Source organism: Podarcis pityusensis, assembly GCF_964106645.2.
Source record: "Podarcis pityusensis genome assembly, chromosome: 3".
In the NCBI taxonomy this organism is placed as follows: Eukaryota; Metazoa; Chordata; class Lepidosauria; order Squamata; family Lacertidae; genus Podarcis; species Podarcis pityusensis.
Genome location: NC_138026.1, coordinates 26,013,044 through 26,037,109, shown reverse-complemented (window position 1 = coordinate 26,037,109; position 24,066 = coordinate 26,013,044). Strand labels below are relative to the sequence as shown.

Here is a 24,066-nt window from a genome sequence, read left to right as displayed (position 1 = left end):
GACTCATTCCAGAGCACTTGTACTTTAATTAGCTAGTCGTTTCTGCTGATCAGCAAATATAAGGGACTCCCTCTCCTGGGGACAGAGTGCACTGTTTCGGTGCTGATTTCGACTCCTGCTGGCTGAGAGACGGAAGGCCCCAGCTGCAATTTGCATTTAAAGCCCCATCATCCCACTTTAATCAGTCATGGCTTCCCCCAAAGAATCATGGGAACTGTGGTTCATTAAAGGTGCTGAGAGAGGGATGAGCGTGTAGATTCCTTTGACTTCATTGTGGCTGAAATGTAGCTTGAAAGGAATGTGGCCTTTGGGTCTGAAACGGTTTCCCCACCCTTGTCGTGGAACTTCATCTCGTCACCTCTCTTGGACATGATTCTTCAGACATCTTCCCTGCAATCAGTTACAGGACAAGTATCTGCCCACAGCTTCCACAACAAAGGCAGGGGCAAAGTGTTCACTCAGTTTCTCCTCATCCTCCTCTGTCACTCCTTTGATGTGTGAGGGCCCAACCATCTCCTTACTCATTTCCTGATGTTCTTAGAAGACATTTTCACTGTGGGGTTTAGCAATATTGTCTTCCTCTTCTTTCACTTGCCTTTACCACCAGCTTACATTTGCCAGGAATTTATTTTCCTTTCTGCTCTTCCCATTTGGGCAAAGCTTCCATCTTCTGAAAGAAGACTTCTTTTTTTTTAATTTTAAGGTCACACATACATTATTACAAGTGTTAGAAAAGGTTCTCTGTGTTGCTTCATGAAAGTGTTCCTGGCATTTTGATGAAATATAGAACTGTGCCTTTGTTCCTAGGATGAATTTTAGATGGTGCATCTTTTCTGTTGAGTAAATATGTAGCCTATAGGCATTATCAGGACAAAACACATGGGAAGATGAGAATTGAATATTCTACACTTCAGGAGACTCGGCCTTGCTTTTTTATATATTTGTAAGGCATTTTTTAAAGCTCTTAGTTGTGTTTTTTTTGTTTGGACCACTGGCCTGCCTAACATAAATCAATATACTTTTGTACAGGGGAGCCAGCGTAGTAGGGAATTGTCTTCAGGCAAACAAAAACTGCACTGTGGATGTTAATTTATTTCTCCCTCCACCCCCATTCATCTCTGCGAAAATGTTCGTTCGAAAATCTAGCTGGGACCACTTAAAGACTGACACTGATGAAAGAAGGCATTCACCTTGAGACATATGGGGGGGGGGGGTAGGATGTAAAAAGAAAAAGAAAAAAAAGAAACTGCAAGTTTGAATTTGGTCCAGTAAGACCCCCAAACTCTCCAATGATGATTTTGGCACAAGATTTGCTGTTTGCAGAAGAGCAGTGTTTAGCCAGGGTTCCAGCTAGTTTTTAAATATGCTGGTGCAGACAGATTAGCTTTTCCATTTTCCTTGCCATGTTGAATGGAAGCAGTGAACTGAACCACTTGAAATTACACACTTGCTGGTTCTCACGGTGAGACTTGCCAGGGATGGGGAAGCTGTGGCCCTCCAGCTATTGCTGGACTACAATTCCAATCACCCCCAATCATTAGCCATGCTGTCTGGTGCAGATGGGAGTTGTAGTTCAGTCGCATCAGGAAGGCCACAGGCTCTCCAACTGCAGCAAAGTCTTTCCCATCCCTCTTGCATGCATATGTGTGAATTTGAGCTGTGATGATTAGCCTATCCTGATAAGAATAGCACCAGTATTCTGTGCTCTGGTAACCTCTAGAGGCAAACTAAGGCCTGGGGGCCGGATCCAGCCCAATCGCCTTCTAAATCCGGCCCGCAGATGGTCTGGGAATCAGCGTGTTTTTACATGAGTAGAATGTGTCCCTTTATTTACAATGCATCTCTGGGTTATTCGTGGGGCATAGGAATTTGTTTATTCCCCCCCCCCCAATATAGTCCGCCTGCCCCCCAAGGTCTGAGGGACAGTTTGCTGTAGTGCGGTGTAGTGTGGTGTAGTGGTTAACAGCGGTAGACTCGTAATCTGGGGAACCGGGTTCGCGTCTCCACTCCTCCACATGCAGCTGCTGGGTGACCTTGGGCCAGTCACACTTCTCTGAAGTCTCTCAGCCCCACTCACCTCACAGAGTGTTTGTTGTGGGGGAGGAAGGGAAAAGGAGAATGTTAGCCGCTTTGAGACTCCTTAAAGGGAAAGGTGGGATATCAAATCCAAACCCTTCTTCTTCTTCTCTAGAGGTTAGACTACTGCCATATTTTACATGTGGGATTGCCTTTGAAATCAGCAAGAAGGCAACCAAAATCATCAGAAAATTGAGGTACCTTCCATAGGAGAAAAGGGACATTTTAATATTGAGGAAAAAGAGGACTAAGAGGGGACAAGGCAAAAGGTCTTATTCAGTGTAGTGCTACACAGGATAAGCACAGAACAAGGTCTGCTTGTGCAGTGAGACGTCCCCGACTCCGGCACCTGTGCCCCCTGGAACGTGTTCTGGGTCTTTTCCCAACCTTCCAGAGAAGATTTAGGGGATGCAGGGAGAGGAGAGGGGGGAAAGTCCCATTGTGCAGGCAGACCTTGTTCTGTGCATGCTGCAACTTAGCTGCATCTTGTCCAAAGACTTGATATGGAAAAGTTTACAGAGAAAAGGTCCCTCCTTTTATCATCATACTAGAACTCAATGAATTTATTGGCAGCAGATTGAAGGAAGTCAAAATAAAATACTCTTCACACAATACAGCCGACTGATGGAATGGTGGTGGCCACCACCTTAGATGTCTTTAAAAGGGGTCAGACACATTCATGGAAGTTGGGCCTATCACTGATTAAGTAGCCTCCATGTTCAGTGAAAGGACGGCCCTGAGCAAAAGCGGCTGGGGACCAACCAGAGGAGATGCCTATAGCCTTCATGGCCTGCTTAAGGATTTGATGGAGTCATCTGCTTGGCCTCTGTGAATGAGGCAAGACTTTTGGTCGGATCCAGCTGGATTGTTCTCATATCCAGGATCAGGTTTGTTTGTTTGATGAAAACAAAAATTACCAGCATCTTATTAAATGAGAAGATTGATATGTTTTAAAGTAGGATACATTGTTAACATTTAACTCTGGATATTGCCACCCTACAAGGTTTGTTTGTTTGTCTGTCACATTACTAGGCTGATGGTTTGTTTAAAGTGAAAACATAACTGAGTAGCAATGGCCTTTGAAATACAGAGTTAAGGTGTAACGGACACTCACATTTCTAACAGCAAAATCTTAAGATTTCGGAGCACAGAGCATGAGCCATTCAAAATGAAGCGCTTTCAAATTCCACTGAGTCTGGAAAAGAGCAGCTTCTTTTAAGCCTACCCTGTCTGTCAAAGAATTATTGCATCATAACTGTGAAATGAATGACTGAAGCTTGATGGCTGCTCCAGACATTCTAAATACTCTGCCTACAGAAAGTGCAAGGCTACTGATGCCCAAGTATTGAAGAAAGATTGACTGCCCTTTACCTTTGTGCAGATTGTTTTCATACTGTGCAGTCTATCAAGCGATTCTTGAGGATTTCCGAGGTACTGCTGAAGTTCAGCATGCAAAATCCTCATGGAGAAAGGAACCATGGAACCTAGAATGGTAACAAAATGAATGGGTTGCAATTATTGTAGTTATCGGTACGGTCCACGTCTATCACAGGCATATGCTCTCTGCATTTACTCAAGATAAGGTTATGTCACTCTGGAGACATGATCTATACAGGCCTGAAACAAACCTTAGCATGGAACAGCAAGCTGTAGATTTTGGGACAGCTGCCCACCCCTCTCCCTGCACTCTGTCACCCTTCTTCATTGTTGCACTTAATGAATTGTTTGCCTAATATCTTTCCCTAAAATTTCAAGATTTAAGTTATCTGAGGAGGTGATGAGCAAATGAAACCAAACCAGTGTTGAGATGCGGTCTCCGTTTTATTTGTGAAACCGTAAGTGGAATTTGAGTTCTATTTACTCACTGATTTTTGTGAGGGTCTGAATGCAAACCAAATGAGGTTTCCGAGTTCTACACGTCCGTATGTGGCTGCCAGCCATTGTGATTTTACTATTAATTGAAGAATCATTAGTCACTTTCGGTCTACAAGGGTCATTAGAAGTCATTTAAGACTTTTCCTTTAGGGAAACCAGGTCTTGTTGTACTTGAAATATTCCTAACAGGTACTGCATCTCATTTTTTTTAAAGGTTTGAGCTTCTTTTTGGATGTCATAAAATCATTGAGTTGGAATGAACCATTTGAGTCATTTAGTCCAACCCCCTGCAATGAAGGTCTAACGATTCCTTTACACAATGTTTTAGGACCCAAATTTGCAAAACATGAAACTTTAGGGCTTAGAAAACAAATGAAAGTATTCTTTATACAATAACAATCCGATATATTTTTGCGAGGAGAATCCCTCTGTTAGGAACACACCAAATTGTCTAGTAGCCCAGGGTCTTTCCTGCTGACTTATGAGCTCTGCAATGCTTTCCTAACTACTTCAAATAACTTTATTCCTCTATTTTGTGTCCCCATCATTTGTTCTTCTTGTCCTTCGTGGCTGTGGCTCTAAAGCCACAGTTTTCAGGTCTTATTACAGCACCCGGGCTGCTCACAATCCACTCCTTTTCAGACCTACTGAGTATAAAAGCTTCACTCCACAGACAGATGGATAGTCACTATGCCACAGAGAGAAAAATATGACTTCACTAGCCCTGAGAATGGTTATTAAGCAAAGTTAATGATCCTACATGCTGCTGCATGGAAGGCCAACTCATTAGCAGAGAGGTTAGTGTGCAATGGAAATCCATATCGCAATCAGAAAGATGTAGCACCAGAGCTAATCCCACAGCTTCATTTTAGAAGTGGCAAATAAAGTTGGCAGCCAACCAGCACTGAAGTCAATTTCTTACAAAATGGGAGTTACTACTTGGCTCACTTCAGATTCGGGGGGTGGAATCTTATTTTCCCACAGCATCTACACCATGAATCCTGGACAGCACAGGAATGGGAGCGACATGCATGAGGAACAGGCCAAGCACCCGACTTCTGCTACTTCAGAGCCTGGGAGTTTGAATTTATTTACTTTTAAGAAGGTCAAGAGTGGAAGGTGCAATGTATTCAGAGGTAGGCTGGTTTTCCCCACTTTGGTCTTGGAAAAGATGGTTTTCCTTTCTCTCATTCCTCAGTTACATCCCAACTAGGCAAAAATACCAGGACTTTTACTTTCATAGTAATATCTTAAAATACAGTTTTAAACCAGAGATACTGATAGCTTCCTTTATGATTTCGCTAAAGCATGCTGTCACTTGCACTGCAGGACAAAAATCTTGTGAGCTTATGAAAATACAGTACTATTTAGTGACGGCGAAAGTCGGTTAATGCTGTGTCAAAATATCTGGATTTAGATGTGTAACTTTTGCATCAGCAAATTTTACTTTAGAATGAGACAAATGCACACATAGAATCACAGAAATGTAGGGTTGGCAGGTACCCCGGGGATCATCTAGTCCGAGGTTTCCCAAACTTGGGTCTCCAGATGTTGTTGGACTACAACTCCCATTATCCATACCCAGAAGGACCAGTGGCCAGGGATGATGGGAAGTGTAGTCCAAAAAACTAGTCCCTTAGTTCCTCTATCTATCTATCTATCTATCTATCTATCTATCTATTTATTATGGTTATTTATATCCTACTTTCCAGGATACGCATCCTTCCAAGGTAATAAAATTGCAGCCACATAATTAAATCATAACAGTTCATTACCATTCTTTCCTTCTAGAACAGCCTCTGAGGTGGTCTTCATCTCAATGCAGCAGAGCGAGAGATGGGGAAGAGGGCTACTCCATCAGCTCCACTGAGATACCAGTTACATTTGAAAGTTTCTGCTTCTGGACTGGCCATTATTTAGGCTATGGTAGGCTATTGCTTAAAAATATACACCACCTATTTTGTACCAAATATTGACACCCAGCCCCAAAATAAAATAAAAAGACTGCAAGACAAAGTTATCCATATATAAACTATATAATATTAAAATTTTAACCACAAATAATGGGTACTTATACTGTCCCTCTGTAGCCTGTTCATTTATTTATTTTGAATATTATTTTCAATTTTGCACTGACAGATTTCTAATATGATCTGATTTAAAAGCATAATGAAAGGATTAGGCTACTGCAAACTAGTTTTGTGATTCTGGAATAATTTTTAAAAACTCAAGGAAAAAAATCAACTGTTTTCTGTCTTTTGGGGGCATATGGGTAAATACACACACACACACACACACACACACACACACACCACTAACATCCAAAAGCAGACTCCTTCAAAATAAAGAATAATCATCACCTCTGAATTGCTGCAGGAGAAAAACACAAAGACAGACCTTGGGAGCACAGGAGAGGTAAGGACAAGTTAGGGAAAGTCTTTCGAGAAGGTAGATGGTTGTGAACCTTTCTCGTCAAAAATCTGCAAGGCAACCATGTTGGCCAGGAAAGTTTAGGGACGTTAAGAGCTCCAGAAGCTGCTCAGTCAAGTTTCACAAGAGCCACAGAGGCAGAAAGACCAAGTCCTAATAGGACACTTCTGAATAAAGACCCATCAGCTTTGCTTGGTCTGCTCTCCCTACAACCGTTGTAAGACTTATCAGGCTGGAGATAAGACTGTTTGTGCTGTTTGTAGTGTGAGTTATTGCTTGATTGCTGGCTGAGTGAATGTAGCTGGGGTGAAGTTGTGGCCCAAGACTTGCCTTACTTTCACAGCAGGCCCTGTCCTGAAATGAGCGACCACAAAGGGGTTTGCCATTTTTTGGAGGGGGTTTGTGTGTGTCACATTGGGGTGATACAAGGGCAGGGACACCCTGCGCTGTCAGCCAGGATACAGAAGTGCAGGCTGCCTGAGAGAGCTTTTCAATCAAAATTTTGGTCGAAACAGCAAGACTTAGGGTTTGTGGCACGACGACACGGCCACGTTGAACTTTCTTCCAGCTTCAAATTAAAAAGCCAGGACAAAAAGAGGCTAATAAAGGAGAGCCCGTTCCCACAGAAAAGGGAAATCTAGTTGTTGTAAAGAACAGACAAGGAAACAGGTAAGATGAAAGCCTGCCTAATTAATCGTAAACAGAGGCAGTCCTCAAATTCTCATGAGGACAGATTTAAAAGCAGGACAATGCCTCATAGTTCACCTGTGAGTTTCTGGCAGCGTGACAGACTCTGCGATAACCAGGATTATGAACTATGAAAGTGGAGGGGGGGGGGGAGGGAATCACACTGAGGAGTCTTATATAAACAAGGTGCATTGGTTAGTCACAGCATTCTAGAAGAATTATGCACACCTACAGGTTTCTCACAGTGGTAATAACCCCTTTTCAAAATAAATCTCCACAGTTCCAGAAGTCTCTGAGAAGTTTTAAGCAAGGGCTGGGTTGTTTCTGCACCATGCGAAACATGGAGGACATCTCTAAGACTGTTAAGCAGTTAACTGTGTCTGCAAGTCGGTATTTATTCTAATGGTCAAATGCATGGTGGCATAATGCTTCTGAATAATGTGTATCTACTGTAAAGCCAATAAGTGAGGGATATGAACAGGCTTGAGAAGTATGTGCAGTTTAAGCATCCTGCTGCAACACAGTCCCTTTCAGACATTAAGAGATGTGCTTCTCATAATGTCTGAAGCTACCCTTAAGGAGACGGCAAAATATCCACCATTCTTATGGACAGGTTGTGAAGAAATGGTGATCGTCTGAAGATTCTGTTTACAGAGTCCTTTTTCGCTCCCCTCCCCACCTTGTTCCTTTCACTGAGACCTGGGCCACCCAGATTTAGAAGGAAAGAAAACAGAGTCAACTTTGATGGATTTGTATCCCCAAGTGCCACACTTTGCTCCTCTCCACAGGAGTAAATAGTATAATTATTTGAGGGAATCTAAAGGGGTGAAACTTCAGACTCCACTATGGTGGAGGCTAAGCCAGTTTCCTGCCTTAGCCATTAAGAGATAAGCCTGCTCCTATCTAAATTATCACTATTCTAGGTATATCCTCATCATGCTAGAGAGTGATGGTACCTGGAAAACGACTGTACACATGATCCATTTAAAAATGATGATTACGGGCAGGATTCATCTAATAATTATTATTGCCCAATTCCCCCCTCCTCGTCCTACAAAACCAAACCCCCACTCATCAAAACATGGCAGCAAGTTAGTGCAATCCAATACTTTGTGCAGCAGAAATTAAGGTCTGGCATACATAAACATGTGCTCTAATCTAGGACAAGATTTTCATAAATGGGAATGGGTCAGATAAAGAAGTAGAAGGTAATTAAAAAAACAAATTGAGGAGAATGCAGCTTTTTTCATGGCAAGTTTTTTGGAGTTAAAAAAAGAACAGACACACATAAGGAAAACGACCAACCAAAACGTTACAGTAGTATGTATAGGATACTTTGCAGCTAAAATGCTATGGTTAGAAACCAAGACATGCAAACAACAAAATCAGATTTCCATGAGCACAAACAAAAAAGAATCCCTGTCCTTATTTTAATACTCAACGTTCTATGTAAGAAACTAATGAATAGCCTGGGAAAATAAGGTAAGCAAAAGTGTTGACTTGGTCAGCAATCTGGGTGGAGACAACTGGGAGTTACCATGCGGGAGAATGATATGCATAGAGTTGTATTTGTTCTTTTTACAAGGCTTTAGGCAAATCCTACGTCATGTGGGAACTAAAGATTCCAAGGCAAGGAGAAAGGTGACAGAAGTCAAACTGGGCTGCAGAGGTGAGGGCACAGCATTAAGCTGGTATTCAGGAAAGTAGGAACAAGGGAGACAAAGAGCAACAGAGGAAGAAGAGAAGATGTTGAGCAATGATTGCACAGAGAGAGAAATAATACTTGGGAGGCAGTATTTTCCTGAGCTGTAGCAATTATATAGCATCAGTACCAAGAACACAGAACTCACTGGGCAGTGCTAGGAATAGCTGCTGGGTTTACGAAACAGAAAAGTGTATGAAAAACATCAAGAAAGCAATGTAATTATAGGATGGAAAGAACTTTAGCCATAAGGATCTCCAGTGCAGAATTCTTCATCTTGAGAAGCATAACGCATTCTCCAGCAGGTGTGAAGGTACTACTATTAGTAAGGCCGCCACTAGAGGGGGAACAAAACACATCCTTCAAGTGGGCCTTGCCAGCTCGCATACTGAAAGCAAAGTATTTTCTGCTATTTCTCCCCCTCGTGTCATAATTACTTTACCGAAACACTGGAACACCTACAGTTGTTTCAACGTTTTAGAAGTATGTGATTTATATATATATATATAAAAAAGAGACGCAAAACTGGAAAATATTTTTTTCTTTTTTAAACCAAGCTCTTGAAGCAAAAGGAATACTTTTAAGTCCTTGTAAAAGATGGAAGAGGATGGAAAGACAGAGCCTTTTAAAGCCACGTGACAGCTGCCACATTCTAAAAGCTAGATGTTTTTTCTAATGCAGATGACCACGGCAGGGTAATCATAATTGCCACACCTATGCTGGAAATCCTTTGAGCGATGAAGGTGGTCCTCTTTGGACCCTGCCGATCATATGCTGGGTCAGGAGCACGGCTGGTGCCTGTGACAACCTCAAAACGGTGGAGCTAGCCTGTGAGTTCCTTCTCTTGACAGAAGGAAAGAGGACCTCCTCTAGTTAAAACCACTACACCAACTCAATGATATCTAGCATTTCCAAAGAACAAGCAATCGTTGGAGAATTTAAGGCTTGAAAAGACCTGAAGGGTAGCAATATCCTAAAGCTACACTTACTATCAAAATTAACCTTTGCTTTCTCGTCAAATTGCCTTCGCAGGGCAGGTAGCCTGACAGCAACCGCCTACTAGAACTAAAAAATGAAAACAAAAAAATTCCTTCCAGTAGCACCTTAAAGACCAACTAAGTTAGTTCTTGGTATGAGCTTTCGTGTGCAAGCACACTTCTTCAGATACACTGAAACAGAAGTTGCCAGACCCTTCTATATAGTGAGAAGGTGGGGAGGGGTATTACTCAGAAGGGTGGTGGGAATGGGTGATTGGCAGATAGCTGAGAAGAGCCTGTTGACGACTCTTAACGACATCTGCCAATCACCCATTCCCACCACCCTTCTGAGTAATACCCCTCCCCACCTTCTCACTATATAGAAGGGTCTGGCAACTTCTGTTTCAGTGTATCTGAAGAAGTGTGCTTGCACACGAAAGCTCATACCAAGAACTAACTTAGTTGGTCTTTAAGGTGCTACTGGAAGGAATTTTTTTGTTTTGACTATGGCAGACCAACACGGCTACCTATCTGTAACTAAAAAATGAAAAAGAGCATTACAAGCAGAATGAACGAAAACCATACCTTGAAATAGTCACTAAAGCCAGGCAATGGGGGGGATCTTTAGGGCGAGCAGGACAGAATAGAAAATTTAAGTAAACAAGATCTAATTGCATCTCTGTAATGAAATAGATACACAGGCAATTGTCCCGCAGGTTAATGTACAATCTCTGGTGCTTCTTCCTCCCCAAGGATGGGGAACATCACATGTGAATGGCAGGATGTGTTTACCATAAAGAGAGGAGTATATGGATGCTGGGGTGTACACTGGGATGCGTTCATCGGCTGTTCTGTTCTGCGTGGGGTGCGATGCGTACAAGAGCTGGAATCTGGCTCCTACAAGACTAAATACTAGATGAGAAATGTGAACAGGCACTAAGATTTTATACAGACAAGATCTGTATAGTAAAAGCTATGGTTTTCCCAGTAGTGATGTATGGAAGTGAGAGTTGGACCATAAAGAAGGCTGATCGCCGAAGAATTGATGCTTTTGAATTATGGTGCTGGAGGAGACTCTTGAGAGTCCCATGGACTGCAAGAAGATCAAACCTATCCATTCTTAAGTAAATCAGCCCTGAGTGCTCACTGGAAGGACAGATCCTGAAGCTGAGGCTCCAATACTTTGGCCGCCTCATGAGAAGAGAAGACTCCCTGGAAAAGACCCTGATGTTGGGAAAGATGGAGGGCACAAGAAGAAGGGGACGACAGAGGACGAGATGGTTGGATAGTGTTCTCGAAGCTACCAGCATGAGTTTGACCAAACTGCAGGAGGCAGTGGAAGACAGGAGTGCCTGGCGTGCTCTGGTCCATGGGGTCACAAAGAGTCGGACACGACTAAACAACAACATGGACTGCATACTACATGGCCTGTAAGGTAGGCTATGAAGAGCTGGCTGTATTTTAATTAACAAAAGTAGATGCCACAGAAAGAGCTGTGGGATTCTAGTTGGAGAAAGGGGATGAGGGAAAGTGAAAAAGACATGGTGTGTCAATAAAAGTTGGCAGTTTAAGTTGGAAAATTCAGACTCACACACAAATATGGACATAAAAGAGGCAGAATTTAGCCAGAAGGGAAAAGTTACTTTGGAGTAAAAAGAAAAGCATTTAACAAGTCTAGCTGCATAGACGCCAAGGATAAAGTAGTGCTAGAAATGTTAAGAGACATCCATGGAAATTCATAACATTTCCAGACTGAAATTCACATGCTGTTTGGAAATGAAATGCATTTCATTTCATTCAATGAATATTTTGAATTGATCCAAATTACACACATGAATTAAATGAAATGTATTTTATACCACTTTCATAACCATTATTTATTTGTATCTCGACACATTTGATTGCAAAGTGCATTTTAATTGCCTAATTCGTTTAACTATTATGAATCAAAATGAGATAGATAAATCAAAGATTTTACAGTTATGCTTGTTACACCAAAAAATGAAAAGAAAAATTAGCAACCATCAGCATATTATCATAGATGACGGTTACTGCACAGTAGATAAAATATATGTATGATTTATGTTTATTTTATCATTTAAATTAGCTGTTTAACGACACAGATTCATTTTTCATTTTCAATACAGTTTATTGCAAGGCAGACTGTTAGGTATGCCCTTTCTACCTCTTAGGCCATCAAGACAGCGTAGCCCTCAAATATGAACAAAGGAAGGGTGACGGTCTTTTCCAAGCTTTGATCTAATACACCTGCCATTTCCTATTATAGGAAGATCAGCTGGATCCCTGCATTATCTGACTTTTTGATCTGATTATAGATATCAATTCCTTAAGAAGCTAGATAGGTAAGGGGTTAAAAAGATATCTCATCTTTAGTATGCTTAGTCTTGGACTATACTGCAATTCTAAAGCCCTCATCTTTTACTCTTAGCAATTTTGTAGCCCAGTACAGACATAATGCTACACCATAGTTAGTACTAAACATGTCATTGCCTTAGCAATGGTTGATTAAGATTCACAGACGTACAGAGGGCATGCATAAGAAGACATCAGCAAACCTTCATTCTAAATTTACAAGCAGAGAATAGGGAGCTGGGTGATATTAACAACATAGTTCGGACATAACACTTCACTATGGTTCAATTCCAAACATGATTTGCAAACTTGGTTCAAGTCATTCATTCACATCCTGGTTTGTAACCAAACCTTAGCCATGGTTTACATTTCCAATACAGTGCTGAACCAGGATTTAAGGAAAACAAACCATGGATATGAGTTAGGTTTGCACAAGACATGCTTTTTACCTCAAAACCTGCTTTCAGTGTTGCTGATAACCTCCAAGGATCAGGCTAAAGTTCAATGTGTTCCTTAAAAGAGTAATGCTCAGCTTTGGTGTTGGGGGATGGAGGTTGTTTTGTGTGTGTGTGTTTGTGTGCAAGCCTGTCAGAGGTACCAACAGATCCGACCACGTTTGCAAAAAGAGAGAACTTCTGGAGCCACACACTGAACACATCAATATTGCATGACCTCAACCTCTCTAGGTAGTACCAGCAGCGCCTTGCTTCAGTGAATGAAGGTATTTTGAGCATTCCGTCCTCAAAGGTCTATAACAACCACCTCAGAAATAGCATAATTTTTGTCAGAGCAGCTGATGAAGGCAGAAGCTGAAACATTTTGCTGTAAGAATTTAAGATTTCTGTTTTGTTAATCACTGTGATAAACTAAACATCTGGTTTTGGCGATTAACTGCATCCTACCATGATCCTGAACAAGCTTGTCTGAAGGGCTGTTCAATGCTTTCATTACTATTTATCATATGAATGGCAGGTGTTTCATATATATATTTTTAATAAAAAAAGTGTTTATGTTTTTAAATGTGTTTGAAGTCACTTGGAGACTTCTGGATAACAAGTGACTAACAAGTTTAATAAATAACAATATAATTTGGCCTCTGTTTAAAACTATATATATATATAGAGAGAGAGAGAGAGTGTGTGTATATATACATATATACACACACATACATATATATATATATATATACACACACACACACACACATATATATATATATAAAATAAACGGTCTACTTTCTAAAATGCTTTTGTATATTGCATGCTTGCTATCTTTTACTAAACATGTGCTTTTTAACAATACAGAACTCAGTTCACTATATTTTGCTTTGAAGGATATTTAGACTCCTTACTACCTGCCACTGTTATGTAAAGTATAACCTCTGTCGATTAACTGGAAGAGACTTTCAGTGAACCAGCATGGTCAAAAGACCTTCAAGAAGTTAGGTCACCATTGTGTTGTTTCCGTCTACAAAGTTGCCTTACTCCCGTTAAGGTTGAAAACTTGGGTTTCCTCTTCTAAACTATATAAGAAAATGGACAAAATCCAGCAACATTAAAATCTTGAAACTCCAACTAATGTCAATGGAATATATTTAAGCATATTCCTAATTCTCTGACTGAAGTCAATGTGATCTAAACACTCTAATGCCCAACATCCTTAGTATTAGCAGAACAGAATATAAACAGATTTACCTTTGCGTCCTGGGTATACATGGGGATAATACTCATAATATAGGTCAGCCTGGTCTAGATTTCCAAATGGTTCAAATTCCATTTCAGCATTTTGGAAGAGACCCAGTTTCACCAGGAGTGCAAGTCTTACAAACCAAAGCTTGAAAAAGGAAAAAAAGAAAAGAAAAGGGGGGGGGGAGAGACAGATCACTTGACAGCGTTTACTGCAAAACCCAAACTTACTTTACTATTAGTTTTCTAATGATGCCTAAAAAGGTGCCTATGATACATTCACAGATATCCACATAACAGATGCCTTTGGCCAAAATCAGAAAGCTAAAATAGGTGGTTCTGTCTTCACTTCACTATCTTTATTTTCTGCTCATCTGCCAATGAAATAACAGCAACTAACATCATATAAAAGGTAAAGGTACCCCTGACCGTTAGGTCCAGTCGCCAATGACTCTGGGGTTGTGGCACTCATCTCGTTCTATTGGCTGAAAAGCCGGTGTTTGTCCGTAGACAGCTTCCGGGTCATGTGGCTAGCATGACTAAGCTGCTTCTGGTGAACTAGAGCAGCGCATGGAAACGCCGTTTACGTTCCCGCCGGAGTGGTACCTATTTATCTACTTGCACTTTGACATGCTTTCGAACTGCTAGGTGGGCAGGAGCTGGGACTGAGCAATTGGAGCTCACCTCTTTGCGGGGATTCAAACCGCCGACCTTCTGATCGGCAAGCCCTAGGCTCAGTGGTTTAGACCACAGCGCCACCCGCGTCCTGCAACATCATATAGTTGTACATATAATTTATGGTTGTTATTATTATTAATTGAATTTATTTGTCAACTTTTTATTAAAAGTAACTCTAAGTGACTAACACTAAAACCAACATTAAATAAAATGAATTAAAAGCCAAAAATGCATTCATATTTAATTAAACGCAGGTCTAAGACATCCCACTCATTGAAGGAGACCACAGATAATTAAATGCCAAAGGATGGTATCGAAAGTCACCAAGAGAGCAAGGAGAATTAACAGGGACACACTCCCCCTGTCTCTCTCCTGACAAGGGACCAAGACAATTTTCATGACAAAACTGGCCCGGAGTGCAATTGATAGACCTAGGGCAGGGGTCGGCAACCCGCGGCTCCGGAGCCGCATGTGGCTCTTTTACACCTTTGCCGCGGCTCCGGGGCGGATACTAGCGAGGGGAGGAGGCGCATTGTGCGCCCCGACACTCCCCACTGTGGTGGGCGCTGTACTGGCTGTGACGTCACATGGGGGCGGTGCGTGCGTTAGTCACGCACCGTCCCGACGTCACCTTCCCGCCCAATTGTGGCTCCCAGGTTTTTTTCCTTCGGAAACGGGTCAAAGTGGCTCTTTTTGTCTTAAAGGTTGCAGACCCCTGACCTAGGGCAAAACGTGCCAATTTGAGGACGGGATTTGCGGCTCTCATCCAATCCTGATTCCTCCAAACTGGCTGCCATCACAAGTTGAAAAGAATAACTAATTATTTGCCACAATATTGCTAGGTATAAGAAATGTATATATTGTTTATGCCTCCAGCTATTCCCGCTGACACACGCCCATAAGAGATCTAGAACACAGATTCATCAGTGGAGTTTTCAAGCATTCTGCTTACTAGCCACAGCGCCACAAAACATCTTTATAACCTTTGTATTAATAACACTTGAAACAGAGAAATTGCAATTGCTTTTAAATAAATATCAGCACAAATTATTATTACAATGCTCATAAAAATCTTTGGAACACAACTCTCTCTAAAGTGAAAAAAATCTAGGCAAGTATGCTGCAGCTGCAGAAGAATTTTTAAATTATTTGTTCATAATATGCTTTTCGGGCTAGAACAAGGGCAAAGTATCTTCTTCCCCAACATGACAGTAAGGACAATGGCCTTCCGTTTGCATTACAAATCTCAGCTTTGGTTTTAAATAGATCACGCTTGCAGGACTAATCCTGAAAATACAAAGGCAATGCATCTGGAAGGACCTTAAACAACCAGTGGTCAGAATCAGGGCACCTATAAGTTGGGAACAAGCAATTTCAACTAGTTAGACTGATAGATAGGCTCTGTTCCTTAACACTGCAGTTGTGCATACTCTGTTGATGCAAGTTACGTGCAAAGCCAAATGTATACATTAGCTGCAGGCCTCCAGTTTGTGTTACATTTCCACGAAGATTCTTGTAGTGGAACAAATTACCCACTCCTGCTTTAAAGTGCACATTCAGGAAGTGACAGCAAATAAAAATAGCGCTGAAGGATGGCTCTCTTCACCCATTTGTAAAATCGAACCCACCATTTTGCTTGACTGAAAGGCAAATGTACCTGCAGAGAGTCTGTTGTGTGACTTGTGGGCAAGCCGTTTTTGCCATAGCCTTGACCGTGGGCAGTCAGAAGCCGTCCGCATAAGTCAACGGCCGCTCTCCAGTTTTTGCTGCTCTGGGTGGGAGGGGAAAAAAGAAGAATAGGCTAAGTAACAAATAAATTCAGCTGCTAAAAAGTTGGAGCTGCTTATTTTGCTTGAAGCAGCTCCAGCTAACCATTAGTAATAATGACAAGGTCAGTAAAGTTAGCCAGTAGGAAGTGGGATGTCATTTGTCAAAACTGCTTGTATAATTAGGCAAAAAGCGAAGCCAGGCATGACTCACAATTTACAATTAGAAGATTGCTAGTGTAAAAGGATACACAATTTATTATGACAGGCCAGATATTGTTCCATTCAGAAGCAATGGTCAGGCTCCATCTGAAATGTGCAACGTTCCTCCCCACCTTCCTAAGTTTCATACCTATTCTCTCCAAATAACACTGCTATTTTATTCTCTTTCTAGGGTCCAATTATGTTCCTATTAGTTTTGAATCGATGGCTTCATGAAGGTCATCAATATGATTTCCTTGAAAAATACAGCTTGGTCAAAATGAAATATTTTAATGAATATAAACAGCTAAGATTTGAAACGTCTAGTCGTTCACCCAGATTTAGCACCGAATGAAATACGGGGGAATTATCAAAACAAGACAGAGAGAAACCAAAAACTCATGCAAGTGTACTTCTTTCTATGGGCATTTGCTAGACATTTGTCCGCAGCCCATACATTTTTTATTTAAAAGTGTTTAGTCCTCAAAAAACAGATTTTTCAGAAGCCACAGCTATGTGTACCCCAGGCTCACAAATGTGTCACACCTCAGAGGAATTCCCACGGGGGGAAAACAGCTTATGCCTGTTCCGTTCAAAAGCTAAGATAAAGAATGGCTGTTGCTTCTTGTCAGAGCTAAGAAAAGAGAGAGAATTGTCCCTGTGTGTCCAATACAGCCAGTAAAGAGTGGAATCAAGGACAGTAACTGGGTCGAACTCCTACGACACCACTGAGTAATTCCCTGAAAGTGGCAGTAGTCAGTGACATAAATCAAAAGGAACATCATGAACAGTAGCTTCTCTTTGCCAAACTATTTTCTCCTTGAGTGTAGAAAAGGATACTAAACGGAAGTCCCTCCACCAAGTGTTACCTCTCCAGTCCACTCTACTCCTATTCTTTACAAATATCCCTGTGGCACAATCCATTCGGAGGGGAAGCAGAAGACTCGCGTCACTTATTTATTGATTCATGAAGATGGGAAGATATATCTGTGGTCAAAGAGGACAACTGCTCTTCTGTTGTGTGTTGCGTCCCACTTAAAATCTGACCTAAAATCTGGGGTTTACAAGATAGATGATGATGATGATTATCCAAAATGTGTATTTATTTATTTAAAAGATGTGTGGGTTGCTTTTTAGGACAAGGTTCTCTCCAAGCAGCTTACAAACATATAACAATGAAAATCAGATCTCCTATAAGAAGAAGAAGAAGAAGCGTTTGGATTTGATATCCCGCCTTTCACTCCCTTTAAGGAGTCTCAAAGCGGCTAACATTCTTGTTTCCCTTCCTCCCCCACAACAAACAATCTGTGAGGTGAGTGAGGCTGAGAGACTTCACAGAAGTGTGACTGGCCCAAGGTCACCCAGCAGCTGCATGTGGAGGAGCGGAGACGCGAACCCGGTTCCCCAGATTACGTGACTACTGCTCTTAACCACACCACCACACTGGCTCTATGCAATATGTCATACCCATTAAAATCAATGTACCTGACTCATTCAAGACCCATTAATTTCAATAGGTCTTCTCCAAATATACACCCATCTATGCCTCATTTGATTTGTATTCTGCCTTTCTATGGTTAAAACCATGCTCAAATACATAATTACAAACATAAGGAAAGTAAGGTAAAGGTAAAGGTAAAGGGACCCCTGACCATTAGGTCCAGTCGCAGACGACTCTGGGGTTGCGGTGCTCATCTCGCTTTATTGGCTGAGGGAGCCCGCGTACAGCTTCTGGGTCATGTGGCCAGCATGACTAAGCCGCTTCTGGCGAACCAGAGCAGCACATGAAAACGCCATTTACCTTCCCGCCGGCGCGATACCTATTTATCTACTTGCACTTTGACGTGCTTTTGAACTGCTAGGTTGGCAGAAGCAGGGACCGAGCAACGGGAGCTCACCCCGTTGCGGGGATTTGAACTGCCGACCTTCTGATCGGCAAGTCCTAGGCTCTGTGGTTTAACCAATTTCCACGTAAATCATAATAAGATCTAAAATAAATAATCAATAACAGCAAAAAACAACAACAACAACAACAAAACTCACCCTAAACAAAACTTCCCAAACAATATACCAGCCCAAGACTCTGTTCAGCAGCCTTAGCTTTTGTAACTGGAGTCAGTCAGGAACCCACTCTCTCAGGCCAGGGAACACTATTCCAATGGAGACTACTCATGCAAATTGGGAGTCAGCCTCAGGAAACCACAAACACTCCCTTCACTTGGTTGGCTTCAGAAGTCCAAACCATAGATCACGGCTATTACTGGGCTCACCGTATGAACTGTGACACACTGTTATCTATAAAGCAAACCAATAATTTCTTTTCATATGTGCTGCAAGGAGGAGGAGTGGGTGAGAAGAGCAAGAACAATCCCTTAAATGACTAAGAACATTCCTTAAATTTTGAACTACAGAAGTGAAGTACTTAGTGATGCTAAGTATTTTATTTCAGATGCTGCCATACATGAATAATTCTGAGGAAGCTTTTAAGGGGCCAAAAGTCAACAGTACACTACACTGATTACTGCTTCTTCTACAATAGATGTAGAATCCAGTATTATTATTACTATTTATTTTTTAAAAAAAGAGAGAATCTGTGAAGATAGCTATGTTTCATGTAACTGTGATATTTTGAAAATGTACACCTAGTAACTGTATCACAATCAGATCTATTCATCACATAATTCCTTCTGGATAGCTCTTTGTGGGTAAAGTCCAATTTCTGCTGAGTTTGCGGCTTACTATGGTGGAAGAAGAATACCATGCTATTCATTTGTTAAGCATATAGTGTCATGACATTTATTAAAGGTTATTGGGCTACTAGTGCACTGGCTGCCTAATGAACTTTCGAGAGAAGGTGAAAGATGCTAATGGGAAAGCAATTGGGAAAAGAGGTTCAACATGTTCAAACTTGGGAAGACAAAATATAGTCCCAAATTATCTGGCTACAATAGTAAGTTCGGAATGCTTGATTAACACGAAGTATATGGTATCTTCAACTAGTTCACAAGGGTGTGGGTAAGGGGAACAGATCTTGATTTAGACATTGTGCCAGGAGGTACTAACACCAGTGTGCTGTGATTTTGGTTGCTAGAGAGTATTAGCAAGATAATGGCCTAGGTCCAAAAAAACTGAGCAACTAGTTCTGCATAGGGGTAGCTTTGGATGTAGTCTTGAACAAGCAAGGAATTCAAACTTTTTAAAAAGGTGTTAATCGTGCTATGGTTTCCATTTATCTCCAGCATGGAAAACCTTCCAAACCTCTGATGACATTCTAATCAAAGACAAATACACATTTTTTTTCCACACACAATGATTTGGCTATCTAAATTACACATCCAAACTCTTCCAGTAGCTGAGGAGCTTCTCCTTAGGCTGTTTTACTCTAACTGATCCACAAGCTTGCTTGTAAAATATACTGAGGATTGCAGTTTAGTAGGTTTCTTTTTTCCTGAATTAATTCTCTTGCTGCATTATTAGCAGTGTTCTTTCTTTTTGCTGCCTGAATATTTAAACTTCATTTCACAGTACCGAAGCTGAGAGAATAGCCGTTTGCCTAAGACTAGCTAAGGATTCCATGGCTAATGTGAAATGGGAACCAGGGCCTTCTTGGTTCACAGCTCTTAGCCGCTATAGTACACAAAGAGATATACTATCCCATCTTTGTATCAGTTGCTCAGGTACAGACACAGAGCATCCTGCATTTTAATGGGATCATAGCCAGAGGACACAGAACAGCAGGAATGGACACCATCTGTTCTTTGATGTATGACAGATGTACATATGCAATGAAGGTCACCCAGTTCAGGTGATACAGCAGAATAATGGACCAACCATAATAAATAAATGGATGTCTGATTTCCAATATAAATTCAATTTTTTTTATTACTGTTATTAAATTTCTGATGGCCATCTGTTTACTTCTCTGGAAAGGACTACTGAAGATTACTCATCTAACCCCTAAGAGAAATCAAGATTAAGAAACTTAACTTTCTGGCATTTTTTATTTTTTTTACATTAGACACAAGACTACTGAGAGGCCTATTCACTGGGCTATTGACAACCACAGGCTACTCAATAGCCCTAGGACAATGTCTCCTGAAAAACTTAAGGCATTGTTCAGGTTGAAGAAACACTTGTCTATAAATCCTGCTTTAGGAAGAGTTAATTGATGCTTTTGAATTATGGCACTGGAGGAGACTCTTGAGAGTCCCATGGACTGCAAGAAGATCAAACGTATCCATTCTTAAGGAAATCAGCCCTGAATGCTCACTGGAAGGACAGATCCTGAAGCTGAGGCTCCAATACTTTGGCCACCTCATGAGAAGAGAAGACTCCCTGGAAAAGACCCTGATGTTGGGAAAGATGGAGGGCACAAGAAGAAGGGGATAACAAAGGACAAGATGGTTGGATAGTGTTCTCGAAGCTACCAGCATGAGTCTGGCCAAACTGCAGGAGGCAGTGGAAGACAGGAGTGCCTGGCGTGCTCTGGTCCATGGGGTCACGAAGAGTAGGACACGACTAAACGACTAAACAACAACAATATGACAGATCCTTAAACCCACTGATTCCATGCGTAAAGGAAAAAGAAACCTAGCAGTTTCAAACTTTCTATTTTCAGAGAAGCATTTCCATGTTGACTGTCTCCCACTATACACATAGGTTTTAGGGTGTACACCCAAACTTCTGCAGCTGCATGTTGCAGTGATAGATGCAGATGAATGGGCATGTGGGGTTGTTGCTTTTTAAGAACATTTGCCAGCCACGACTGGTTTACCTATTGGGGAACCCTAAATAATATTCTTGAGAAACCCCAGACTTTTCAAAGAGCACAGTATGAAAGTTATGGGCATAACCCATCTCAGTTATTTTCTAAATCAACTGAAGAACGATTAGTTGTAGCCATAACTCCTTGACCAGTTTTTTGTTTAAAAATACAATTTATACTGGGAGGTTTGAAGTAAAACTTCTCCTGTATAAAACAGTAAATATGTACAAGAACTACAGCATATTATATTTGACAACATATGAAAATTCAACATTAAATCAGAAGCACAACTAACAGAATGTGTATGATTTTTTCCAAACGGAGTCTCAAAAGGGAGTCATTAACTCTACATGCGACACCATTAAAATGATTAAAATGTCCTCCTCCATTTGCTATGACATTCTTCTCGATTGTAAATTACTCTGGTAGAACACTCTGACATTACTTAGAGAAACTCACATCAGTAACCCCTTCTTAGACTAAAGTTTGTTTGAAGTTATTACGAGCAGAAAGCTCATTAATACGCCACTGAAATATTGCAATTAAAAAATTTAAGTCTATTTCTTACAGGCTTTCTATACTGAAAACTATCAGTTGCCTGCTGCTACTGTCCCACTTTAATTACAAAAATGCTGCAAGAGCCATTCATTTATGGAATAAATTAAAATGCAAAGTCTTGAAACGTTGGTGCCTAGATCTTTTAGATTTTGTGTGCCAAATTAAGGCTTTCAAAAATGTTTGCTGCTTTAAGGCAGCAATTTTGCACAGATGGGTTATTATTTATTTCAAATGCAACTGAATGATGTGCACACAAAGTTCAAAGTGCAACACACGAACGATACAGCTTCTTGAGACAAAGGCAATGTCATTTCAAAATCATTGGCAACCAGCAAGTGTTACGAGTACAAAAATAATAATAATAAAAAATCAGTCCTCTTTCCACCTCTGAGTTTAAGACAGAAAATTGAATTTCCGGGCAGCAGATGGTCCCAGGTTTAGTTCTTGGCATCTACAGTTTAAAAGAATACAGTAGCAGGTGATGTGAAAGACCACAGACAGAGACCCTAGAAAGCTGATGCCAGTTGAAGCAGACAATACTATGCTAGACAAGTAGTCTTCCAGTGCTCCTGCTAAACCCATCGCCCCACATACATTATTGGCATCACATGCTCCTCCCTATTGGTGCATGCTTGTGGAAAAGGAGAACTGAATGGTATAGGCTGATCTATAGGTGATGAAACCTTTGGCTCTCAGGCAGCTCTTGAATGTAAATGCAGAAGCCATAAGGGTGCTGGAGAAGTGCAACTGTTTTGCCTTGCCCTCGGTTCATCTTCCAGCCACCCTCAGTCACAGGCTGGAACCCAGGAAGCCCCAGATTAAGATCATGTAGTGATTGATGGCAGTATAGTCTAACGACCATTAGGTTCTGTGTGCCGTGCATCAAACTGTGTGCCATGTATCAAACTGGAGAAAGGAGCAACAGCACCAATGCAGAAAAACAACCTAAGCTGTTGCAGTGGGACTAAACAGAAGTACAGTCGTACCTTGGAAGTTGAACAGAATCTGTTCCGGAAGTCCATTAGACTTCCAAAACGTTCGGAAACCAAAGCATGGCTTCTGATTGGCTGCAGGAAGCTCCTGCAGCCAATCGGAAGCTGCGGAAGCCCCGTCGAATGCTTGGCTTCCAAAAAAAGTTCGAAAACCGGACCACTCACTTCTGGGTTTCAATAGTTCGGGAGCTGAAACGTTCGGCAACTAAGCTGTTCGAGAGCCAAGGTATGACTGTACTGTTATATAGCTTAGGTTTATGAACAACATGGTGGTTTTTAGGTTATAGCTGTTGAGTTTTGGAATTCGGTCAGCTCTAGGCTATTCTGTTGGTATAGCTGAATATGAACCGGGACGGATCCAAAGTCCCTGTGAGCAAAATACTACTTTCAGGATGCTCCTGCTGGAGGAAGCAGGGGTGGGGATGCAGCAATTTTATCTACCTCTCCGTTTCCTTACAGCCCCCTGAAAAGTTCCAAGTGTTGAGGGTCCCTTCAGAAAAGCACATGAGGCGATGCTGGTGGCTATAGGGGGAAGGTGAAAATTGCCTCCCTCCCTTCAGTAAGAACTTCCATTGGATTGATGAGTAAGTTTAGCTCTTAACCTATCTAGAGAAGAAGCAGAGTGTTCAATACGCACAAAGAAATATTGTTACTTACTATCAGTTGTTTTAAACCCACAAAAGACTGTTCCACAGAGGTGGCATTTAAAACTTGTCTTTTTGCTGCCGACTGCTCACCAAGGAAGCGAAGCATTAAGTCTTTTACTGCATCACCCTAATTGGGGGGGAAAATACAAAGTGTTGGGTTTTTTTAATTGAAAGTTCCTCTTAGCCATTAAAACACACACACAAGTGTCTTGCATTAATGCAGTGCTATGTGATTGAAATTTCTTCAGCATACAACAAGGTGCTTTGTATATTTCTATTTATATGCCTTGAACTACCCTGCACAACAGTGGCCTTGAGCCTGAGACTATTGTACTGATTCCCGTGACATGAAAAATCAGTATGTTGAAGACAGCTATAATCTCCTATTGCATGGAAAGGAGAGTATTTGGCATCTCTTTACTCTCAAAAGCAGCTGTATGCCACATTGGCTTTAAGATGTGCACTGAAATCCCATTTATTTCTGTGGGGTTACTGCTGCTTGTTTGACAATAGGCTGATTTCACTGAAGGAAGCAGCTGCTACATGCCTGCTAGATGCTTGCCCTTTGTAGCTAGTAACAACAACAAGTGTTCAATGCATCTTTAGAAACAGTATGTGTTCTCCATACCTTAAAGAAGACAATAGCAAGACCTG

At 41.3% G+C, this 24,066-nt stretch overlaps 1 protein-coding gene and 1 long non-coding RNA gene across 12 annotated transcripts in view; one reads left to right on the top strand and one right to left on the bottom strand.

Annotated features, from left to right (window-relative positions):
- TRAPPC12 (trafficking protein particle complex subunit 12) overlaps positions 1–24,066 on the bottom strand; it is a 651,202-nt gene that overhangs the window by 22,749 nt on the left and 604,387 nt on the right. For all 11 annotated transcript variants that reach the window (XM_080999065.1, XM_080999064.1, XM_080999063.1 and 8 more), the window contains 4 exons: positions 23,423–23,539; positions 16,141–16,254; positions 13,815–13,953; positions 3,448–3,560 (listed from right to left, as the gene is read on the bottom strand). In XM_080999065.1, coding sequence (XP_080855191.1) covers positions 3,448–3,560; positions 13,815–13,953; positions 16,141–16,254; positions 23,423–23,539 — 483 coding nt within the window. The remainder of the gene's footprint in view (positions 1–3,447; positions 3,561–13,814; positions 13,954–16,140; positions 16,255–23,422; positions 23,540–24,066) is intronic.
- LOC308473716 lies at positions 3,571–6,032 on the top strand. Its single transcript, XR_013984237.1, has 3 exons — positions 3,571–3,911; positions 4,936–5,087; positions 5,743–6,032. It is a non-coding gene; the product is annotated as an uncharacterized lncRNA (long non-coding RNA).